The sequence below is a fragment of the Zea mays genome, chromosome 4, assembly GCF_902167145.1.
Source record: "Zea mays cultivar B73 chromosome 4, Zm-B73-REFERENCE-NAM-5.0, whole genome shotgun sequence".
Taxonomy (NCBI): Eukaryota; Viridiplantae; Streptophyta; class Magnoliopsida; order Poales; family Poaceae; genus Zea; species Zea mays.
The window spans coordinates 215,196,307-215,220,815 of record NC_050099.1 but is presented as its reverse complement, the minus strand read 5'-3'; the positions used below and the strand labels follow the sequence as shown (position 1 = coordinate 215,220,815).

At 50.3% G+C, this 24,509-nt stretch overlaps 2 protein-coding genes across 2 annotated transcripts; one reads left to right on the top strand and one right to left on the bottom strand.

Moving 5' to 3' along the window:
- The first annotated feature begins 320 nt into the window (after window positions 1-320).
- LOC103655896 (phosphoenolpyruvate carboxykinase (ATP)) lies at window positions 321-1,839 on the top strand. The gene is made up of 6 exons (XM_020546207.2): window positions 321-370; window positions 442-651; window positions 851-1,004; window positions 1,143-1,206; window positions 1,287-1,361; window positions 1,468-1,839. The coding sequence occupies exons 1-6, from the start codon at window positions 321-323 to the stop codon at window positions 1,500-1,502; spliced, it is 588 nt and encodes a 195-aa protein (XP_020401796.1). The 3' UTR covers window positions 1,503-1,839.
- Window positions 1,840-22,600: 20,761 nt separating this feature from the next.
- LOC542004 (basal endosperm transfer layer 4) lies at window positions 22,601-23,184 on the bottom strand. Its single transcript, NM_001152109.1, has 2 exons — window positions 22,829-23,184; window positions 22,601-22,747 (listed from the first exon to the last, which is right to left on the bottom strand). Exons 1-2 carry the CDS (start codon window positions 23,141-23,143, stop codon window positions 22,736-22,738), a joined length of 327 nt encoding a protein of 108 aa, NP_001145581.1. The 5' UTR covers window positions 23,144-23,184; the 3' UTR covers window positions 22,601-22,735.
- Between the last annotated feature and the right edge of the window lie 1,325 nt (window positions 23,185-24,509).

The window sequence follows — 24,509 nt, the reverse complement described above, 5'->3', positions numbered from 1 at the left end:
GTGCGATTTCCCATGACACATCCCCTTTGACTATATATGCTACCAGTTCAATAAGGTACCATACATTATCTTTTCATTCTTTTACTTATGATTTTAACTTGTTCATTCATTGAAGTCTGTACTTGGCTGTAATAGAAGGCTAATTAATGTCTTCTATCTTCTTTATGAATGTTTGAAGCAGTAACAACGTTAAGACTGTTCTTGGTTCTGGAACACAATATGCTAATGGATTTGCTGTGGCGGATATTGAACGATCATCTCTAATCCTTTGCGGTAAAGCATTTATTGATTCAGCTATCGTGAAAGATGCACTTGCTGCTATGACAGCCCCAATATTGTCTGCAAGAGGAGGCCTCCCAGTTCCAGGATGGTAAAGTCAGTTTAGTACTCTTTATTTCTTCTGTTTATGTAAAGTTCTTAAATTCTTTCCATGTATTTCAGGATTCTGAGCTTTGGTGGTTCTACTGTATTATTTTTTGCCCTAGTGGAAATCATGATGTCCTACGCAGAAATCCACAATGCTCTATTGTCCATTGACTGTGGTGTAGTCATCTCTTCCAAGGGGTCTACTGTGCTTTTCCCAACAAAGGCAAGCAGGGAGCAGAAACTGCTTACCAAACCAACTGGAGTAATTATCCTATCATCTGATAGGTAATGAAGACTCCATGCTTTGATGACATTATTTGTCTTGTCTAAAACATGCAGTTTGTGGAGTGCTACAGCAGTTCTTTTGCTAAACAAGAATATCAACGTCTCTTGATTGATAGTTAAAATGAAAAATGGTTTGAAGTTGCGACAAGAAAGAATAGGACTTTGTTTGCTAACAATGTATTGGCATTTTTACTTTCAGCTCTGGTGCCATACCATCTGTATGTAAGCTCTCTCCTGGCCAGGCTGCCTACCATTTCTTGGCTGGATATCACGATGGAAAATTTGTCCCAGCATACAGTAGAGCCCCCTCTCCTGCTGACCCACTTGCACTTGCAATTTCTTTATTCTCACATGTAGGTGGCTCTATTTCTTTGTTTTTTTCAGCTCTGGTTATTTAGTAACTCGTGTTAGTTCTCTACCTTATGCCCATTACTGTCTTTCTGGTCTTGGTCTTGGTCTTGGCCCTGATGATTGATGTGCTGCCTTTGCAGTTGAAAGAAGATGATACACCGGCATATCTGATCAACGCTAAGCACTCTGGAAAGTACATTGGCGGTAATATTACATCCTTTCATGTATTGTTCACTTTGCCTTCCTGGAATGGACACGAAGATGACAAATAATGTGTGTGACAGGCAATGGGCTTATGAAATTATTAAAGCTGGCACTATCTCACGATCTTCCTGACAAAAAAACTGAAGGCTCTAGAGGTTAGTGTGTAGTTCTTAATGCCCTACATTTGCATAATACAGTATGTCAAAGTGCAGCTTTTTAGAACACCGGATGCTCACTGCTTTTCTATTGGTTTGTGTGCAGTTCAAGCTCTGCAACGGGAGGTCTGTTCAGTTTGACGTCGGCAACGTGGTCATGGTGACAAGGAACACCGGATGTGTAGGAGTGATCAAGAACTGGGAGAAGCACAAGGGCATCTTCGAGGTCATCGACGTGCTGCTTGGAGCTTTTTGCATGCTATGTCTAGTTTTCTCCTATTTGTTGTACAGGAAAACATAGAATGGAATTCAAATTTGGTGGTCGCAAAAGTGTGGAGACTTGAATTCATATAAAGTTAGGCTTAACATTAGTACAAAAAGTTGTATTTTAGTTTAGATTTAGAGTACACTTATGTATGCCTTGTTTGACAACGCTTATTTATGATATATTGAATGGTACTTATTTATATTATATTAATTATAATGTTGTTCAATATATGTGTATGTATATTTCTCTTTCAAATTATTATAACGTGATGTCTGAACAAATGATTATAAACTGAAGAATGTACTGCAGTGAGTCATTTCGTTTAAATCTTAATAAGACGGTCACCAAAATGTCTAATATCAGTCTCCTAAATAAGACGGTTTCTAAAACGTCCATTATTAGTCACCTAAATAAGATGGTTTTCCTATTGTAATCGTCTATTATTGTAGGATATTCGAGACGGTTTGATAAATACTTTATGACTTTTAATGTTTGTATTCTCTATGGTTCTTTAGAAGCAGTGTCTTAAAAAACCTAATTCAAGACGGTTTATCGGACAAAATGACTTAAACAAATACCTTTTTCAGACAGTTTATCGGACAAAATGACTTAAACAAATACCTTTTTCAGACAGTTATAAATTAAAAATTGTCTTATATAATATCTTTTAAGACGGTTTATAACCATCTTAAATATGGGACATCTTTTGCGACTCCGTCAAATTTGGACACTTCATAAGCGTCTTAATAACTGAAAATTAACCGTCTCATATAACATGATTTGTAGTAGTGTAATTCGATGCACTACGAAAAAGTCGGGTACCTACTGCATGCGTACAAAATTAGGATGACAAAAATATACGATGAGAGGAAATAGATTGGCATGCATGAAAACAAAAAACATATTTAATACTTTATTTCCTCGATAAATATAAGGTCGCTCCAATAGGTATGCAGCTAGACTCGTCAAGACCAGTTTATGATATGTACTGATACCAATTATGCTACACGGTGTAGGTATTTATGCAATTCGGCACACTGTGTAAAAATTTGTTTCCTGCTGCATGCGCACAAATTTAGGATGACGGGAATGTTCGATGATAGGAAATGAATTGACATGCATGAATACAAAAAAATCTTATTTAAATGCTTTATTTCCTCCATAAATATAGTATCGCTCCAACAGCCATGCAGCTAGACTTGTTAGAACCATTTTATGATATATACTTATACAAATTATGTTACACAATGTAGGTATTTATGCAATGTGGTTCCCTGGTAGACGCATCTCCTGGTTCGAGAGTAAAAACCTTAAGTTTTAAGTATAAAACACCTTAGTTATAAGCGTAGATACCGAGCGAATGTGAGGTTGATAGCTCTGGTGTCACACCCGGATTTAAGGGGTAAAGCCGGGTGCGTCTCATATGTGCGCCAAAGAAGAACACCACATATAGTGACAAAGTATATCGAGATAAATGTCACAAATATTATTATTACACAGTGGAAGTCTTACAAAAATAAATGAAAACAATAAAGTGAACTAAATATTATTCCTTGGCGCCGTAAAGCTAACTGAGAGATGCCACCTAGATAAGTTCGTACTCCTCGTTGTAAAGCTCCTCCTGGACCACCTGTTCTTTTCATGTGGGGGGGTTTACATATCGCAAGAGTGAGCTCACAAAAGATCATAGCTCAACAAGTTATGTGGAATAATGTGCATGAACTCACTAAAGGTGGGAGTTCATGTGAAGTGTAAGGCTGATCAACAAATAAGAGTTAAAGCTGAGCATTACTTTTAATAAGTTGGTCAAATTTTATCAGTTGTTACTAAATGTAAGTAGATACCAAACCAGAGTAATAATAGATCAAAATTAATAATAAAACCAAAATGTGATGCAAGTGACAAATTGAGTTTAATTCCATAAATTAATCATGCTAGAGTCCTGAGTTGCTCATGACCGCGAGCACGGCTAGTATACCAGTTTTACACTCTGCATAGGTTGTACCCTTTACCCACAAGTCATGTCACCCGGTTGCCAAGGGGTCTAGAAGTCCCATTCATCTCTACCGATGAGACGAGGCAGGGTAACACTATGAGGCCTTTACAAAGTTGTTGCACTAGCTTTAGAAAAACCGCTACCGTTTCAAGTGAGCGCAATCCAGGAATCCCCCGTCTGACCGCCATTGCAGCAAAATCAACCCAAGAACCTCCCTACATCGACAACTCCCCTACTGCCCTTGCCCCTTTCGGGTAAGATAGACCTGCACTAGCTTTCCTAATTAGTCAGCTAAGGGCGTCTCATTTCACCCTTGTGGTGGCAAGTGTTTCTCAAGTTAAGCTCTATGTTCCAATTAACATAATAGTCTTATCATGAACAGAATAGAACAGTAATAATAAAGAATGACCATGTGTAATAGTTATCTCAACACCCAAAACCACATATAGCAATAGCCAAGACTACCTAAAAGTTCAGGGGTGGACAAGGTGTAAAGATGACCAAACTAGGGTGACCTATTGGGTCCCATCAAAATTAGGACTATGCAAGCCAAAATGATTATAGAGAACATTATTGGGTGAATAAAAGTGGTCAAGGGCACAACTTGCCTTAGATGAGCTACTGCTCAGCAACTTCTACCTGCTAAATACCTGGATCCTTGGTCACTGGTTCGTCTACTCGAAGCAATACAAACAGGCATGGTATAGGAGAAATTAACATCACACCAAACATGAGTACAAAATATATAATAATAATGTACGCATCGTAACGAGATCTTAGGTTCGAGAATCACTAAATTCGGAGTTGCGGATTACAAGTTATGATTTTTCGAAGTCTTTATGTGTTTGGTAAAGAAATACTTAAGTGATTAATTTTAATAAAGGTGTCATGTTAAAACAGAGTTACCAAGTGATAAATAATATTAATACAAAATTATCGCAACTGGAATAGATTAAAAATAAGTTAAAATGAATTTTCTAGGAATTAAACAAGATTCTGGAATTATTTTTACACTACACATCATTTTCTATATTAATTTCTGTGATTTATTAAGTGTCTGGACTGCGCGCACAAATACCAGGAAGCTCAGGGTGGATTCTCTAAGTTCTGGGCTTCGGCGTAATTACTTTATAATAGACTAGGACCGTGGGTTGGTTTTAGGAAACCACATGGGCTCTTTTGCATTAGCGTCTGGCCGAAGGGGTATCAGGATGGCTGGACCGTTGGTGTAATACCAAAACATGTATACAATGAGTATATAGTTGATCTTCTTATTTTGTGTGTCATATATTTATCATAACAAGAGCATATCTATAATTAAGAGTGATTAATTGAAACAAATGATACTCAAATGAAATATGCATCATGCTGGGATTTTATTTTGTGTGCATTTTGTGACAATATAAAAATAATGTGACAAGAAATATATTAAAGCCCAAAGTGGAATTTAGAATCTAAAAAAATTCTAGAATTTAGAAAACAGAAGAAAACAAATATTATGTGGATAAAGATAAGTAAATAAAAATATATTACTTCTACACTAGGGTTTGAATTTGTATAATTGACTCAAAGGTGAAACTCATAACAAGTTTCAAATTCAAATTTGAGATTCAAATGAAAAGGAAAAAGAAAATTAAAAATAAAAAGGAAAAATATAAAAGGAAAAATGGAAAAACGGTTAACTGGGCTCGCTGGTCACATTTCGGCCCATTTGCCTTCGCAGCCGCACGACCCAGCTACTTACTCCATCCACGCCCTTGCACCGACAGGTGGGTCCCATTTGCCAGCCGTGTGTGCCCCGCCTGTTACACTGCTGCGCGAACCCACGTTGTCATCCCGCCATCCTCGCTCTCGCTATCACTGCCACGCGGGCCCTCCCTCACCTGGTCGTCTCCCTCGCGCAAATTTCGCTCCGTGGGCGGAGCTAACGGCTCGAGCGCATCGCGCGGGCTCTCCCCCCTATACTCTGCGCCAGCTCCCCACGTCTCCGACTTCGCCGGTCCTAGAGGATAAAGGCATACCCCGCCCACGAGTCGTCACTCGTACTCAAGCCGATAGAACCCTGTCGTGAAAGATTTAGCGCGTGCGGTGGAGGTGAGAAGTGCGCCGCCGTCGAAGACCTCTTAGCGTTGTGGTTGCAGCCTTCGACGCACGGTTGGGGCACTGCGCGGGACCCTAGGATCGTGTGTGTGGCCTGGGCGAGTGTTGTTGTGCGTCGGGACTCGGTGAATTTCACGCCGTCGTTCCATTGACGCCACTGATCCATCCTTGGCGTGGCCAGGATCGCTGGGGCCTCGATCGCCGCTACGTTTTTGTCCATCCGATTCTTGTAGGCGCCCGCATAGAGTAGGACCCTTTCGGGGGTCAAATTAGGGCATAATTGAGGCGATTGCCACACGCCGGGGACGCACCACCATAGCGGATGGGTGGCGCCGCCGGGGTTAGAATCGGAGGTAGAAGACGAATAGAGAGTCGTGGATCCGTTAGTGGATGGCTAAGATTAGACGATCGCATACCCTTTCGCGGCGTTCGATCTGGTCTGTTGATCTAGATCGGACGGATAGAAATAGATCTAGAGTAATAAAACCCTCCCCGTTGAATTTGGATCCGACGGTTGGATTCGGGTACGGTTCAAAGTAATAGAAATCTAATGTGGGCCACATGACTCTAATCCGACGGTCCCGGGGCGATCATAACCCTTCGCAGTGTACCTTTTGCATAAGAAACCCTATAGTTTGGGGTAATCAACCCGCAGTTCATGGAAGCCGAACCCTGTGTCTTAGACCTTTTTGTGCTTTAGACCTTGTACTCCCCAAAAATTGATGCGCAGTCCAGAAACTTGTAAATTGGTTAAATAATTATGGGAATGGATTTTTAATACAAAAATAATTGCTAGAACTTTTATAAATCATAGAAAATTCATATGAACTCCAAATTGACCCATTCCAGTTCCTATAATTTTGTAATATTATTGTTTATCACCTAGTGTCTCTGTTTTGACATGAAAACTGTAATAAAATTTATTTCTTAATTAATCCTATGCCAAGCACATAAAACCTTTGGAAATTAGTAACTTAAAATCTATAACTCCAAAATTAATGATTCATGTTCCTATGATCTTATTTTAATTTGTGGATTATTAATATGTATTTTATGTACATGTTTGGTGTGATGTTAATTTTCTCTATATATATTTGTGGATTATTAATATGTTAATTTCTCATCATCACATCGATCTTTGTTCCAAGATGATCTGGACCAGGTATTACAAGACACAAGAAAATAAATTCATATTTCATGCAAAGAGGTTACGGTAGGTTGTATGGAACAGCAAAGACGAGCCAGCATGAGTAGGACGGTGTAGTTAGATTGAAAGGCGAGAAACCATATGTTGCCAAACCAAAGCGAACATTTTGCACTTCGTCAGCAAAGCTAGAATCAAAGGAATCTAGTGCCTTCCATGCATTTGTATCAGCTGGGTGCGCCATGACATCGGGATTCTCACGTATGCCTTCTTTATGCCACCACATGTGTCTGGCTAGATTCTTGGAGATAAACAAATGTTTCAACCGAGGTATAAGAGTCATGTAATGAAGCTGCTTACATGCTACCTTAGATGTAATGGTCAAACCATCGTCATTTTCAACCTCTACGAGTCTACGCTCACCACATACTGTACACTTCTCACTTGCGGTCTCCTTTCAGAAAAGTATAGAGTTATTGTCACAGACATCGATTTTTCATAGTCCATACCGAGACCCGAGTCTCCTTTGGCATCTTATGATTCTCTAGAAGTACATCACTGATCAAGTTGAGAAGCTACTTGTAGCAGTTGTTTGAGAATGCAAACTTAGATTTAATAGCCATAAGTCGAGTCATGAACACAAGTACGGTCACTTTCGTGTGCTCGTACAATGGCTCTTCGGCAGCTTTAAGGAGCTTGAAGAACTTTTGAACCTCAGGCATACGAGGATGCTCATAATTGGTGTGTTGATGGGGGTTCTCCGAATCGACGAGTAGAAGCTCATGGCATACATCGTCAAGCATCTCTTCCATCATATCGTAGTCCCCCTCCTCTTCATGTGACTGAACTTCTGATATAATACGAGGAGATGGGTCCTCACCGTGGTGCACCCACACCTCATAGCCAGGCATATAACCGTTCTTACAAACATCTATCGACATAGTCCTCCTGTCAAGGAAATAAATGTTCCGACACTTGCTACAAGGGCACCTAACATCAGTTCCAGTCTCTGACCGAGCAAAAGAATGGTCGAGAAATGTGTCAGTCTTGGCAACCCGCTCACTTGATAGAGCACCTCTTTTATTCCAACCTTTATACATCCATCGATGATCCTCCTCCATATTAGATACGAGACATTAACTTGATTAGTTCAGTAAATCAGGCCCCTACATCTATAGAAAAGGATAGGTCCTAAACCCACCCAGGAGTGACCGACGAGCCCGTGTTTATGACAAGGCATGTGCTCGTGCGAAATTTCGGCAGCATCACCCAGTTGTTCTCCACTCGCACGCCTGAAAATGGTGCAATTGGAGAATAGAGGGGTTATGCTGCCAAAACTACATAGGAGCACATGCCTTTGTCATAAACACGCGATATTTTGGTCACCCCGAGGCTATCCAATAAAGGGACAATTCTAGCATGTCAGTACCCTGGAACAGGGGTACCCCTTACTACTGTATGAAGGCGTAGAGTCCACGCGGCTATCTCTAGTCGCGTGGCAAACAGCGCCCGACCCCACCACGTGGGCAGCTCCAGGGCCGCCACATGGCCAGAGAAGACGATATCCTCCAAAGTACCGTCAATAGGTACGGACCCCCATGGGATGTACCAGACCCCTGTATATACGGACTGGACCTCCGGGTAAAGTCTAGGACCCCCTCGGGCACGAACCGGACCCTCGGTATGGGTCCCGGACCCCTCTGTGTGGGGTCCAGGCCACTCACGGCAGGGTCCCGGGATTCTTGGACAAAGAGTACCCAGACCTTAATCAAGATCAGGCGGGGGTCCGAAGCCGACACGTGTCCGGACTATGCCGTGACGTAAGCCTGCGGGCGGAGCCTGACGTAAGGCCTCTGGGCCGCGCGGCTTCTGCATTAATTGCGGATAAGCCGCGCCACCTATCCACTCCACTGGCAGGCAATGTGCCGCCTCAGCATTTAATGAGCCCTATCCACTCTAGTGGCAGGCGATGTGCCGCCTCAGCATTAAATGAGCCATGTCCACTCTGCTGACGGGCGGCGACCAGGCCATCCTGCAGGCGGCATGCCTGTCCATTCCGGTGGCAGGCAATACGCCCGTGCTGCGGCATACGTTGTGCTCATCATCACTCGTCCGTTGCCAGGGAAGCTTCCGCTGCACGCCAATGCTACGCAGACCGCGGATATCAGGGCGCAAGGAGATTGCACTGGCAACTAGCATTAGTTGCTCCAAGTATTACATTCGTTATGTTCCTGGGCCCGCATGTCGGGGCTCAGCACCGTTGTACGTGCCCCCCTTGAGCTATAAAAGGGGAGGCATGCAACGTTACAAGGCGGACACACTTAGATCCAGCTAAGGCTCACAAGTTCATACAAGCTCTCAAGCTCAATACATCACACAGTGGAGTAGGGTATTACGCTCTGGCGGCCCGAACCACTCTAAATCCTTGTGTGTTATTGTGTTCTTCCCGTTTCCACCTAACAGGCAAAACGCTTAGGCCCCTCCTCATCTTAGGATTTAGGGCGGGTGCATTCTGCCACCCGGCCGGAGATTTCCTCTCCGACATTTGGTGCGCCAGGTAGGGGGCTAGGCTTTAGGTTTTTGCTTGTTCTTCTACTCAACGCCATGGTCCACATTGTCGAGCACCATGATTTCTTGCTCGAGGACTTCATGGTGGAAGACCGCGGGCCACCAACCTCCCGGCGCATGGTGCGGCCGCTGCTGTGCACTCTGCGCGGCAGCACACTCCCGCGCAAACATCTAGGACGTCTAGGGCTACGCCCGGGGTGCTGTCAGCGGCCAGAGAGTTGTTGTGCCACCCTCCTAGCTCCATGGCCTCCCCGGGGGCCATGAATTAGTGGCGTGACGACGTCAACCGCCTACTCGGCATGGCGCACTCTCGCTCAACCAGGCCAAGGCCTCGGTCATCCCGATGCCAACATGAGGTGTCGGCATCAGTGCGCTCTCCCTCGGTGAGGGCCGCGCTGATAGAGGACCTGCGGGCGGAGCTCAACCGCCGACGAGCGGGCGAGGACACCCCAGTCTCTATGGAGAGGTCTAATGACCTGCGAGCGGAACTCAACCGCAGGCGTGCAGGCGAGGATGCCCATGTCTCTCTCGAGAGGGCGCGTGAGCGCCCACAAAACATCGAGGGTCGCAACCTCGACTACGACTTTGCTGCGGTTGCACCGCAGACCCCAACGGGCGCCTGGATCCAGATGGGTGTCCCATTGGCCGGCGTGGGCTGCGCCGCGCTGGCAGATCATCTCCACGTGGTGACCTGGCCATCCAAGTTCCGTCCACACTTGCCAGAGAAGTACGACGGTACGACAAATCCGTCGGAATTCTTGCAGGTTTACGTCACCGCCATTATGGCAGCCGGTGGAGACACCACCGTAATGGCGACATACTTCCATGTTGCCTTGTCTGGGCCGGCCCGGACTTGGCTCATGAACCTTGCCCCAGGATCGATCTACTCCTGGGAAGAGCTTTGCGCGAGGTTCGTAGCGAACTTCGCCAGCGCTTATCAGCAACATGGCGTGGAGGCCCATCTCCACGCAGTGAGGCAAGAGCCTGGAGAAACTCTCCGGGCGTTTATCTCCCGCTTCACCAAGGTACGAGGCACTATTCCTCGTATTTCAGATGCTTCCATCATCGTCGCTTTCCTCCAGGGAGTGTGTGATGAAAAGATGTTGGAAAAGTTAGCCACGCACGACGTGGATACTGTCACCACACTCTTCGCTCTGTCCAACAAGTGTGCCAGGGCTGTTGAGGGCCGTGCATGGCACTCGGCACCACAGACCGGGGTCACCCAGACGGGTGGCTCGGGTGTCGTATCCCAAGACGACAAACAGAAGAAAAAGAAGAACCGCGGCCACGAAAAGCCGCAAACTGTCGCTCCGATCATCGTAGCGGCGGCTGGGGGCCAGAGCGAGCGCAACAAGCGCCCCGGCCGCAGGGTGGAAACAGTGGCACATGCCCTGTGCACCCCAACAGTCGCCATAGCACTTCAGAGTGTCATGATATAATCAAGCTCGCGAAGCGCGTCAGCGAGCGGCGCGAGCAGTCCTCCAAGGATGGCTCCCCACCCCATCGCCGGCCTGGCAAAGAGAGGGTCGACGACGGCAAAATAGCCGCAGGGGAACGAGAGCTTGGGTATCAGTCACTCGAGGGGGACCTCAAGGACGTCTTCACTGGAGACTCCGACTCCGGTGACGACGACTGTCGCAAGAAGCTGTACGTGATGTACGGCGAGAGCTGGGAGCTCACCTCCCGCAGGAACATCAAGTCCCTGCGTCGAGAGGTCCTTTCGGCGGTCCCGGGGGTCCCAAAGGCTGCTCCACATTAGCGATGGAGGAGCACCAATGTCTCCTTCGGGGCATCCGACTGCCCCGAAAACATGGCAGGGGCCGGTGTACTACCGCTCATCACCGCTCCTGTCATCGCCAACATGCAGTTGCACCATGTTCTGATTGACGAAGGGGCCAGCCTCAACGTCATCAGTCATGTTGCATTCAAGCAGCTGCAGATCCCAGGGTCCTGGTTGGGACCCTCTCGTCCATTCTCTGGAGTGGGCCCACAACCGGTGTATCCCCTTGGGAGCATCGCACTCCCGGTTACATTCGGGACCGAGGAGAACTTCTGCATGGAGAACGTCGTATTCGACGTCGCGGACGTTAACCTCCCCTTCAACGCCATCATCGGCAGGCCGGCCCTGTACCAGTTCATGGCCATCGCCCATTACGGGTATTTGGTCCTCAAGATGTCGTCTCCGGCCGGGGTCCTCACCATGCAGGGCGACCGCGCCGCTGCTCTCGCGGCTGTGGAAAAGCTGCACGCCCTAGCGGCAGAAGCTGCTTGCCCAGACGACGGATGGAGGAACCCCTCGACCTCAGGTACCAAGGCGCCTACTAAGGTGCCGAAGGTGCGGCCATCCGGAGCGGACGACGTCCCCGTCGAGGCCGTCCAGCTCAGCGCGGGTTCCTCCCAGACCACTCGCTTTGCGGGTGATCTAGAGGAAAAATTGGAACTCGCGCTCGTCGCCTTCCTCCAGGCAAACGCTGACGTGTTCGCATGAGAGCCGTCGCAGATGCCTGGGATCCCTAGGGAGGTGATCGAGCACCATCTGAAGATCAACCCTGAAGCCAGGCCGGTGAGTCAGAAGCCTCGCAGACAGTCCATCGAGCGATAGGACTTCATCCAAAAGGAGGTCCGGAAGCTGCTAGATGTCGGCTTTATCGAAGAGATCCATCACCCAGTGTGGCTGGCCAACCCAGTCATCGTCCCCAAGGCGAATGGGAAGCTTCGGATGTGCATCGACTACACCAGCCTTAACAAGGCTTGTCCCAAAGACCCGTATCCACTTCCGTGAATAGATCAAATCGTGGATTCCAACTCCGGGTGCGACCTTTTGTCTTTCTTAGATGCTTACTCTGGTTTCCATCAAATCCAGATGTCTAGGGAAGATAGGAAGCATACCGCTTTTGTAACAGTGGATGGGCTTTACTGCTATGTCGTGATCCCTAGGTCTGAAGAACGCCTTGCCAACATTTGTGCGAGCGATGAGTAGGACTTTCGGGGACCTGATCAGGGACAGGGTGGAAGTATACGTCGATGACATCATAGTCAAGACCAAGAGAGGGTCGACCCTAGTGGAAGACTTGACCCTGGTTTTCGATAGGCTGCGGGCAACCCGCACAAAGCTGAACCCGGACAAGTGCGTCTTTGGTGTCTCCGCAGGGAAGTTGCTGGGGTTCCTGGTTTCGTACCGGGCCATTGAGGCGAACCCGGAGAAAATCAAGGCGATTGAAGCAATGCGGCCCCCAGCCCGTATCAAGGACGTCCAGAAGCTTACGAGGTCATTAGCCGCCCTTAGCCGTTTCATTTCGAGGTTGGCTGAGAGGGCGCTACCCTTCTTCAAGCTGTTACGGAAGTCCGGTCCATTCTCTTAGACCGAAGAGGCAAAACAAGCCTTCCAAGAGTTGAAACAGCACCTGGTGTCCCTACCAATTTTGGTAGCCCCAGAGCATGGGGAGCCGCTATATTTATACATCGCGGCGGCTCGAGAAGCGATGAGCATGGTGCTAGTCGTCGAGAGGACGACACAAGAAGACCAGGAACCTGAGGGCTCGGGACCGGCTACAGGAGTCCGGACCATTCAGAAGCCGGCTACTACGTCAGTGAGGTCCTCCACAAGGCAAAGACCAGGTACCTTGAGATGCATAAGCTTCTCTATGCTGTGCTTGTTGCGTCTAGGAAGCTGCGCCACTATTTCCAGGCACAAAGGGTCGTGGTGGTGACCTCCTTTCCATTAAGGGCCATCCTCCACAACTCTAACGCCACAGGCAACATCACCAAGTGGGCAGTGGAGCTCGCTGAGTTCCAACTGGACTTCCAGCCTCACCATGCCATAAAGAGCCAGGTCCTGGCTGACTTCATCGTGGAGTGGACGCCTCCCCCGAGTGCTCCTAGGGGTCCGAACCCCGACTCGGGCCCCACACCTGTGGAGCCTAGGGGCCCGGTCTTCACCGGGCCCCACTAGACACTCTTCTTCGACGGATCCGTCCGTCAGCAAGTTGGCGGAGCTGGAGTGGTCCTCATCGACCCAAGCAGAGATCAAGTGAAGTACATGGTGCACCTTGAGTTCAAGGCCACCAACAACATGGCGGAGTACGAAGCACTGATCTTCGGCTTATCGGCGGCCCTATCCCTAGGGATCCGCTAGCTTCTAGTGAAGGGGACTCCCAGCTGATCATCAAGCAAGTCCGCGGGGAGTGTAGCTGTAACGAGCCTAGGCTCGCAGCGTACCTACTTCACGTAAGAAAGTTGGAAAAGGACTTCACTGCCCTGGAACTGCAACACGTTCCTCGGGCTGACAACTCGATAGCAGATGACCTCTCCGTGAGGGCATCAACTTGGGCACCCATGCCCAAGGGCGTCTTCGAAAGACGGCTGCTGAGACCCACCGCCCAGCCGACTGAGCTAGGCGAAGGGGGCGAGACTAGCACCTCGAAGCTAGCGGTCCCGGTGGCGTCCCATCTACAGAACCCACCAAAGGTTGTGTGTGCTATAAGAAATCCTGCCAGCCCCTTAGCGCCGCAGTCAATATCTCAGAGTGGTTCCGATGCATGGATCTCTGAGATCCGGGACTACCTGAAGGAAAATTTCCTTCCTGAAGACCATGTGTCTGCAGAGCGCATAGTGCGGTTGGCTAAACGCTACACGGTGGTAGAAGGGGATCTCTACCGCCGTGGCGCCAACGGCATTCTCATGTGGTGCATTACCCAGGAGGAGGGTCGTGAGTTGCTCACGGAGATCCATGGATAAGAGTGCGGAAGTCATTCATCATCCCGCACACTGGTCGGTAAGGCCTTCCGGCATGGCTTTTACTGGCCAACCGCTCTCCAGGATGCAGCTGAAATAGTAAAGTCCTGCAAGGCGTGCCAGTTCCACGCAAAGCTGACACACACACCAGCTCAGGCTCTGCAGATGATTCCACCCTCTTGGCCATTCGCCGTATGAGGGTGGATATCCTGGGACCATTCCCCAGGGCCGTCGGTGGGTACCGGTTCCTCTTCGTCGCCATCGACAAGTTCGCAAAGTGGCCAGAGGCCACCCCTGTGGTCAACATCACCCAGGGTGCTGGTGTCGCTTTCCTCAAATCGATCGTCTATAGATTTGGGGTCCCAAGCCGTATCATTACGGACAACGGGACCCAGTTTACAAGTCGGATCTTCCAGGAGAATTGTGAGGGCATTGGCACCTAGCTCTGCTTTGCGTCCGTGGCTCATCCAAGGAGCAATGGCCAAGTGGAGAGGGAAAACGCAGAAATCCTCAGGGGACTCAAGACGCGCACCTACGACTGCTTGAAAAAACATGGTGCAAATTGGGTCAGTGAGCTTTCGTCAGTGCTATGGGGGAACTGGACCACACCTAGCTGAGCTACCGGGGAGACCCCGTTCTTCCTGGTCTACGGGGCCGAAGCCTGCCTTCCCCCGGAAATCATTATGGGCTCCCCACGGGTCCAGGCTTTCGATGAGTCTATGCAGGAAAAGCTACGACGAGAGGACGTGGACTTCATCGACGAGCGCAGGCAGCAAGCGGCGATCCGAAATGCACGGTACAACTAAGCGCTCAGGCGCTACCACCAACGGTTCGTGCATAGTAGGGAGCTCCAGGTCGGGGACCTGGTCCTAAGGCGAGTACTGAACCGAGAAGGGATCCACGAACTCTCCCCCAACTGGGAAGGACCCTTCAAGGCGACGGAAATATGCCGACCCAGGTGTGTCCGCCTTGCCACAACCTAAGGAGAGCCTCTTCCCAATCCTTGGAACATAGAGCATCTCCGTAAGTTTTTCCCATAAAAACTAACCTGGGGATTCAGTTTTCTTCCTTTGTAACTAAGTAGCGCATATATGTACGCCAGCCCGGTGAGGTCCGCCCTAATAAACCCGATCTGTTGGCCTGCACTCATGAATATCAAGTTATAAAGAAAAGATTCGCCCCTAGATTTGTTTTTGTGGTAGTCTTATTTTTCTTCAGCTTACGAGCATCATTTTTCATCTAACCCACCCATATAGTACCCACCCTTGCTGGTATATGGACATCCGAATTGAGTAGCCAGGCCTGCAGTTTGGGGCCCCTCGATAGGGGGGTCCGGCAGCCTAGGGGCCAGTCCTGGAGAACAGGTACTTGCCTACTAGGGTGGTCCGAAGTTGTGTAGCCGCTTAGCTTGGTTACATACCCTAAGCCTGCACACTCCACCATTCTGTGACGGGTACCCTAGTATTCGGAACTATAGTCCTGTGGGTCCGTCAACCGGGGGTCCGGTTCTAGAGAACGGACACCCGTCCCCTGGGATGGTCCAGAGCTGTCTGGTCGCTTAGCCTGGTCCCATACCCTAAGCCTACGCGCTCCACCACTCTGCGGCGCATGTCCTAGTATTTGGAGCTGTGATCCAGGGGGTCCGGACACATGGATTGGCTTCCCGGTCTAAATCCCGCAGGTCCTATTGCGCGAATCAAAGGATAAAAGATACCAGTTAGTGGGGGTCCTATGGGCGCACTACTAAAGCTTCCTAGCCAAGGCTGTGTGCAGGTCCGGGTCCCAGTCGAGACTACCTCCTGGGGGCCAGGTCACGAATTTTTCTTAAGTATACTGGCATCCAGCCTCGACATGTCGAGCCTACATACCAGGGGGGCCAGGTACCAAGGATAAGTTGGTAACAAACACACACAGCAAAGGCAAATAGCATGTAGATAAGTTCTGTCACTGTTAGGTTAATACTTCCCAAAAGTACCTTACAAAAAATATTACAAGCCGCTTCCCAGCGGGACCCTTGCCTTCTCTCTGTAGATTTGGCTACTCATCATCAGCGGGATCCCGCTGGAAGCGCTCGGCCACCAGCTGCATGACATCTTTAATGCCCTCCCGTGCAGCGTCTTCAGTGTCGACCACCGGACCAGCGATCACCGACTCCAAGGATATGGCCGGGTCATGGCTCCGGAAGCACGTCAAGACGTACTCGACTACCACCTGGCAGAGTCTGCCGCCCTCGGCCACCAAGCGGGCGCCCAGGATCTGGTCCAGGCGTCGGAGGCGGTCAGCGGTGGAGTCCAGCACCGAGAGCGCGTCGGAGATGGACGTCGGTGACTGCGACACCGGAATGGGACTCACTCCTAGCGGCACCAGTGTCGTGCTCGCCTCACCAGCCCATGCGGCGATGCGCTGGACCCCGGCGCGCTGCTCCGCCTGGAGATCCTCGAGTGTCTTCCTCATCGCCTCCACCGCCTGAGGGCCCGGGGCTGTCTATGCCCCCCGCGCCGCCTCGAAATGGCGGACCCGCTCCCCTAGTGCCTGCTCCTTCTCCTCTAGCGTCCGCTCCTTCTCCTCCGCCTCGAGCTCATGATCAGCCAGCAGCTTATCCCACCTCTCAACCATTTCCTCCCTGAAGGCGAGGTCCTTCTCCCGCCAGGCGAGATCCGCCGCCCGCTTATCCAGGGAGGCATCCTTCTCCTTGAGGTTCTCTTCGGCCAAGGCAAGGCTGCTGGCCCCGTCATCAAGCCCCTACTGCACCTTCCGCAAGTTCTCCACAGCCGCTTCCTGCTGATCCCACTGCTTCTTCAGCATCTTGTTGTAGGCATTCAGCTTCGCTTGGAGCTCCGAGATGACCTCCTCCATCTGGCCCAAGTGCACCTCCTTCTTGGTCAGCCTCTTCTCCTTCTGGGTCACTTCCAGCTCCTGGGCAAACACCTTTTGGAGGTCCTTCCTGTAGTCCTTGCTGTCCCGCTCAAGCTCGGACTGCTCGAAGGAGAACTGGCGGGACGCTGTCTTGGTGCGCTCCTCCAGCTAGGTACGCTAGTTGCTGAGGTGCTGGTGTTCGGCCTCAAGCGCCTCCCACTCCCGCAGGATCACTGCCTCAGTCTCTTGGAGGGCCTGGTGGGCACGGGACAGCACCCGGGGGAGAGGAACTGGCGCTGCTTCTGGCTCAGCGTCGGACCGGAGTCGCCGCCCAAAAATCACCTCCGTCTCCTCCGGAGTGGGCGGCGGGTTGGAACTGGACGTGCCCCCCACGTCGACCTCGATAGCGGCGTCGGGCGTAGCTGAGGCCTCCTCTGCCGCTACCGATGGTGTACTCGACGACATCGCCGTCGTTGAGGCTGTGGCAGCCGTCGGGGCTGTAGGGACCCCCTCCGCCGCTGCGGCACCACTTGGTGTTGGCGCCGCTGCAGCCAGACCCACAGCTGGAGCCTGGGGCCCGACAGCGCTGTCTCAGCGGTAGCAGCCGGGGGTGGTGGAGGCACGACCTTAGGAGGAGAGGGGGAGGAAGCCCTGACAAGCAAAGGATGGGTTAAGACCTGTCGGCATGCTAAAAAGACTAATCAAAAAGAAAGGGGCTCCACTCACATGGGGCCCTGGACCTTCCAGCGACCCTAGAAGTGGGGCGACCGCTATTTCTGCTGCTGGTACCCCTAGGGGAGACAATCCCCAGGTGCTGTTGGCAGCGGCGAGCCCGACGGTGGTGGTGGTTGTGGTGGTGGTGGACCCGATGCTGTGGTGGTGGAGGACTGGCGCGCCTCTGCGTGCCCTGGGCCTGGGAGCTGGACTCCTCAGCCCCGCCAGCGGTCCTCTGACGCTTTTGGGAACCAGCCTCCTCGACCCCAACGGGGGGGGGGGGGGTCCGAAACAAACGATCCGTCGGTGCGGCGTAACTGATGTCTCCTCTCCTCCTCCAACGTCTCAGCGCCGCCTGGGGCGGAGGAGCTACTTGCAGCACCTTTGCCCTTGTCCAAGGGGCGGGGAACCGCGGCGGTGACGTGAGAAGCTCTGGCGGGGGCGCTGGGGGCCACGCCGGCAGTTTGGGGGCCTCCAATTGGCGCATCAGAGATCTAGATCCCACGATGAGGGTCCCTGCCGCCAATCTGGCAAACCACGACGCCGCACTCGTCGAGGGTCAGTAGCGTGGCCAAATTCACCGACCTCAACCCTGCGTCATCGCAGAGCGCAGGGATGCCCTCGAGGAGGATTAGAGACTCAGGGACGAAGGACTTACCAGTAATCCCCTTCACCAGAACCTCCAGTTCCTCCCAGGACAGGTCGGTCCCCGGCCCACGCTGGATCCGTCCGATGTCGTTTGAGCCGGTGAACCGGCAACATAGACGCGCCCTCTGCTGCAGCGGTGTGATCTGGCGCTTCAGGAAATCACCGACCACGTGTATCGACGTCAGGCCGACCCGCCGCCAAGCTCTTGATCTTGTCCAGTACGAGCTGGAGCTCCGGCGCTAGGGATGGCTTGGTCCTCCACTGCTTCCGGTCGAGTCTCGGCCCGTCGCTCGGCAGGGCGAGGCGGTCATTGGCCTCCGCGCTAGCGATCATCCAATCGCCACGCCAGTTCTCCCACCTTGTGCTGCCAAGGGAGGGGATGTAGGCGCCAGCTGAATCTGGCCTTGTCTGGAAGTAGTAGGCGCCGAGGTGGTCCTGTGCCTTCCCCAACTTCACCAGCACAAAGAAATAGCGGAAGAGGGAGGTGCAGGGCACCACCCCCACAAACATCTCACACAGGTGGGCGAAGATGGCCGCCTGGAGGATGGAGTGGGGGTGAGGTGCTGAAGCTGGAGGTCGAACTCCTCCAATAACATCAGGAAGAAAGGCGAGATTGGTAGCGCCAACCCGCAGGAGATGTAGGAGGTGAACAAAACGAACTCCCCGACGGCGAGGTCACCGAGGGGGACGGCGCCAGCGCGGATCCTCCTGGCGAGTGCCGGCGCACCCCATCCAAGCAGGTTACGCACCACATCGAGTGTCGCCTCGGTCTGGAAGCGGTCGGGTTGGCCAAGCGAAGTCATGGCGTCGACGGTGGCGCAGGTGTGGAGCAGGAGAACGCGAATGCAAAGGGGGCACAGAAAGCTCGAAGGCGGAAGGGCGCAACAAGAACAGAGAATGCGAAAGGGTAACTGCTGCACGCGGGGAGAATCCCTTTTCAAGGAAGACTCTCCTGCTCGCGCTCATCTCGCCTGGCGCGCACCAAAGCGACCCATCCTCTAACACGGGGGCCCGGGGCCACAAGTCATACAGCTGGTGTGCGGGTCTTCGAGTACTGAGAAGGCGAACCACCACGCCAGAAGCGAACTGCCGCCCGTGGTAATGCACCTCTCCATCTCCGCCGGAAGCAACGGCCCAGTCTCTGACATGGGGGCCCGGGCCCACGAGCCATACTCCCTGGGCGTCGGTTTCTGGGTACAAAAAGAGTGAACCGCCGCTCGCGCCAGTACTGCGCCTCCTTGGGGCCGCCACAGAAGATAGAGAAGGTAATTTTTCAAACCGATGCAGCGGTATCGAGGCGCCTCGCGCATGGCCCAGCGAGACCATCATGCGTGGGGGCCGTAGGTCAGTCAACCGCGGGGACAAACGTGGTAGTTGGCGTGTCCGATGGCGGACTGGCAGTGATTACGTCAGCAAATGCACGGAAGCAGCGCGCCAATCACCAGTCAAGCTTTGACCCCACCTGCAGGCTCGTATCCTCCCCTGAGGCGGGCCCGGGGGCCACTATCAGTACCCTGGAACAGGGGTACCCCTTACTACAGTATGAAGGCGCGGAGTCCACGCAGCTATCTCTAGTCGCATGGCAAAAAGCGCCCGACCCCACCACGCGGGCAGGTCCAGGGCCGCCACGTGGCCAGAGAAGACGATATCCTCTAAAGTACCGTCAGTAGGTCCGGACCCCCATGGGAAGTACCGGACCCATGTATATACGGAATGGACCTCCGGGTAAAGTCCAGGACCCCCTCGGGCACGAACCGGACCCCGGTATGGGTCCTAGACCCCTCTGTGTGGGGTCCGGGCCACTCACAGCAGGGTCCCGGGATTCTGGGACAAAGAGTACCCAGACCTTAATCAAGACCAGGCGGGGGTCTGAAGCCGACACGTGTCCGGACCATGTTGTGTACACTTCTGCTCCCCGCTCAGGCGGAGAACCGATGCTGCCACATGGCCCACGGCCCGTGACGTAAGCCTGCGGGCGGAGCCTGACGTAAGGCCTCTGGGCCGCGCGGCCTCTGCATTAATTGCGGATAAGCCGCGCCGCTTGTCCACTCCATTGGCAGGCAATGTGCCGCCTCGGCATTTAATGAGCCCTGTCCACTCCACTGGCAGGCGATGTGCCACCTCAACATTAAATGAGCCCTATCCACTCTGTTGACGGGCGGCGACCAGGCCATCCAGCAGGCGGCGTGCCTGTCCATTCCGGTGGTAGGCAGTACGCCCGTGCTGCGGCATACGCTGTGCTCATCATCACTCGTACGTTGCCAGGGAAGCTTCCGCTGCACGCCATTGCTACGCAGACCGCCGATATCATGGCGCAAGGAGATTGCACTGGCAACTAGCATTAGTTGCTCCAAGTATTACATCTGTTATGTTCCTGGGCCCGCATATCGGGGCTCAGCACCCTTGTACGTGCCCCCCTTGAGCTATAAAACGGGAGGCACGCAACGTTACAAGGCGGACACACTTAGACCCAGCTAAGGCTCACAAGTTCATACAAGCTCTCAAGCTCAATACATCATATAGTGGAGTAGGGTATTACGCTCCAGCGGCCCGAACCACTCTAAATCCTTGTGTGTTCTTGTGTTCTTCCCGTTTCCACCTAACATGCAAAACGCTTAGTCCCCTCCTCATCTTAGGATTTAGGGCAGGTGCATTCTGCCACCCGGCCGGAGATTTCCTCTCCGACACAGCCCAACACACCTCACATGCGACGCATGTGAGGTGTGTTGGGCCAAAACGGGTGACGTCTAGGTTTTTTTGTTGACACTACGATACACTACGAATAACTAGAACCATCGTACATTATTACGTAGTTCAACTAATAAACCATCAATACAATCTTATATACGAAATAACATTGTCACGGGTGACAAATCATATAAAATGACCTTATTTCCGATAGCATAATAATTACCCTCGAAAATTAAAAATTTAAATTATCTAAGCACCACTGAGTAAACTAAAGCAAACTAAATTAATTACATAATCAAATTACGGTCGTTGGACATAACAAGCTAAACAATATTTAACATAAAAATTATTTAATACTAAAAAATGACAACTAGAAAACAATATATATATTTACAAAATTATATTACAAATTAAAAATACTCACTTAACCAAGGCGGTGGGGGCGGGGCGGGGTCGGCGGCGGTGGGGGTGGGCCCCAGCGGCGTCGGCGGCGGGGGCCGTGGGCAGGCGGGCACCGGCGGCGTGGGCTTGCTCTTTGTTTCATGACGGTGCGTTCGGGCGAAATGAAACGGCGAGCTAGGGCGCCGTATGCTTAAATTCCCTTATATCCGATAGCTTAGTTGGAGCCGTCGAAGATATATAAGATTATGTCTGATGGTTTAACTGATAGCCGTCGGACGTATTCCCTTATATCTGACGGCTGTAGGAAGTCGTCGGACAAAACCTTATATTCGACAGCTCCGAACGAAGCCGTGGGAGGTTTCCCGTTTGCCGGTTGTGTAGAGTTATAGATCAGGATTGAGAGAATATGATGGGCTGTTGAGTTATGATGGGCTGATGTCGCATGTTTGATTGGGTGCTTCATCATGGTTGATGTGTTGGATTCTTCGTTTATGTCGGGTCAACGTGCCGGCCCGTGGTCTAAATGGTGGCTCACGCTCGACCCAATTTTTCTGCAGAGTTAGAAAGCATGGACCGAGCTCGCCCTCTTTAACATGGCCCGATCCAACTGGTTTGGGTAAATTTCGATCAGATTGAGTCGGGTCAGACAGCCTATGTATATCTAGCTAGGGACAACGTCCTTCGATAGCGCAAGGGGATCCGGTATTGTGCGGCTACATGGCTTGTAGTAGACTATGATAGCCAACCTGCATAACTGCTGTAACTAGATGGGTATGGGGCATCGTTGACAACGACAATGGAAGCAGTGACGATGGCTCATCGTTTTATATATAGCTTTGTCTTCCAAAGATGTGGTGCACTGTGGCAACCCGCTATTCGGAGATGTGCAGTGGAGCGTCGGAGTGGTGGTGTTCAACTACATCAAAGCATCAAACTGATACGGTCTTGCGTGGAATGGGGCTGAGTTTAGATTACATATCATTTCTCGCTCGTTCATAATTGTTGGGGCAGTTTCTTAGTTTTCGCTGTTATTTTGTTGTACTGCTCAGTCTAAGCTTATTCTTCTTTTTAATTTAAATAGAGCTCTTCAACCAGATTCGTTTTTTTAAAAAAAAAAGAAACTGGAAATCTTGAGTGATACTTTACTTAATCAAAGATACATTTGACAGTTGTCATGCTTTGATCGACGACTTTATTTACTAGACCATATATCTTGCCTCCGAACTCCATTAGCAATGACAGCTGCTGTCTGTCTACACCACCACCTTGTTGTACGCAAAACGGGATTTGTGAGGCTTTCAGCACCTGCAGATTATTTGGCAGAATGAATGGATCTGAAACTTTACCTGATGATGAGGCGAGTTGTCGCAGAGATCTTTCAGACGTTTTATCTTGTCGACACCGTGTTTCGCCTTCTCTGGAGGCGTGAGCAGATCGACGATGCAGTTCATGTCCCTATTTGGCACATCTCTCACCTTGTCGCAACACACACTGGCGTACGATGGCAGTATAAGGGGGTATCCAGGCTTGATGTACTCTTCGCATTGATTTAGGATGGCAGCCTTCTGTTCCGGAGTACAAGCACTACCAATTACTTGGTTCGGAGAAATTACAGCAAACAGGAGGAGGAGAAGGAGGACTATGTTGTTTTCCCCACGCATCTTTGAACGCGTGAACAAGAATCTAAACTTGATGTTCTATTGGCAGTTCAAGCATACGTTAGTGGAATTTATAGGGAAGGGGAAGTCACAAGGACTCCAGAGTTTAGTTAATGCCTGCGATCCTCCATGCACAATACAAGCGATATGCATGTGTGTGTGTGTGGGTGGGGGTGGGGGTGGGGGTGGGGGGGGGGGGGGTTGAAGATATGCTAACATTTATGATGAACATCTTTCTCAGATATGCTCATTAGGTGCAGGTATCTATAAAATCACCTCCATTAAAGCATGCGTGTGCACCATACGCATCTTAACATCTACAAAGTCATTATAGACATCACACAAATGACAAGTAGATCACTAATCCATACAAAGGCATAGCTACGAAACCAGAGGCCAAGCCTCAAATGAACATGTGTGATCAGCCTATACCTTTGTAGGTAGTTTTTTCTTGTGCCTATGCCCTTCTCTTGTATGCATGTAACTTCTTGCGTTTATTATTAGGTCTTGATGTCTGTTTTAACAAAGCTTACATAATTGATAAAATATATAGTAAAAGCCATCTATAAAGAGAAACCACAGGAACCAATTGAAAATACTTATTTTATATAATTTTTTAAAAAATAAAATTTGATATAGCTATCTCTATCTTTCTATCTATAACTAAAAGGCACCCATAGCAAATGAGGAATCGTCCTCCGCACGATTTCGCTCGAGCCCCCCAGCATCGGTGCCCACAGCCCACCACTTGATTCCCCTCGCTCTCTACATACCGGTCCCACCCGCTAGCTTCGCACACGAAAAAGGAAACAAAGCAACCAATCTCGTCCACTCGAAATCCCATCAACCGCTGGCCTAGCACCAGCCCACCCCTAAGGAGAGGCGACCTTCAGTCGCCACCGCTTAGAACAAGTTTATTAATACAGTGTGCTGCTGGCGACAAACCAATACCATATCACTTAGGCTACAAGATACACCGTTATAGTATCATACTTATATGTTTTAACTATTTAATTGGTGTGATATTGTGTCTATAAGAATGGACCCAGATTTTATTTTTTGCCATAACCGAAGATATCATGCCAAAGCAGTATTACTTGAGATACAAATTATTATCCCTTCTATCAAAAAACTAGACACATAAGCAAAAATCTCATGTGGCATCTCATTAATGATTCTGATACTACCCATTAATAATAGCCTTAGAGCTACACTTTAGCATTCTCATATAATAATAACTTGCCTATTAGATTGGCTAAAGAATGGTTCAATTAAATCTACAATTACATAATGCAAGGAGAGCCCCTTTCGCCTCTGCTCTTTGTCCAAGCAATGGAGTCATTGCAAAAAATGCTCAGTCTAGCGACTC

Coding starts and splice junctions, on each gene's coding strand:
- LOC103655896 (XM_020546207.2), top strand. CDS start 321: ATGACAGCCCCAATATTGTCTGCAAGAGGAGGCCTCCCAGTTCCAGGA. Junction 371..441: donor GGCCTCCCAGTTCCAGGATG/GTAAAGTCAGTT, acceptor CATGTATTTCAG/GATTCTGAGCTTTGGTGGTT. Junction 1,005..1,142: donor CAATTTCTTTATTCTCACAT/GTAGGTGGCTCT, acceptor CTGCCTTTGCAG/TTGAAAGAAGATGATACACC.
- LOC542004 (NM_001152109.1), bottom strand. CDS start 23,143: ATGCGTGGGGAAAACAACATAGTCCTCCTTCTCCTCCTCCTGTTTGCT.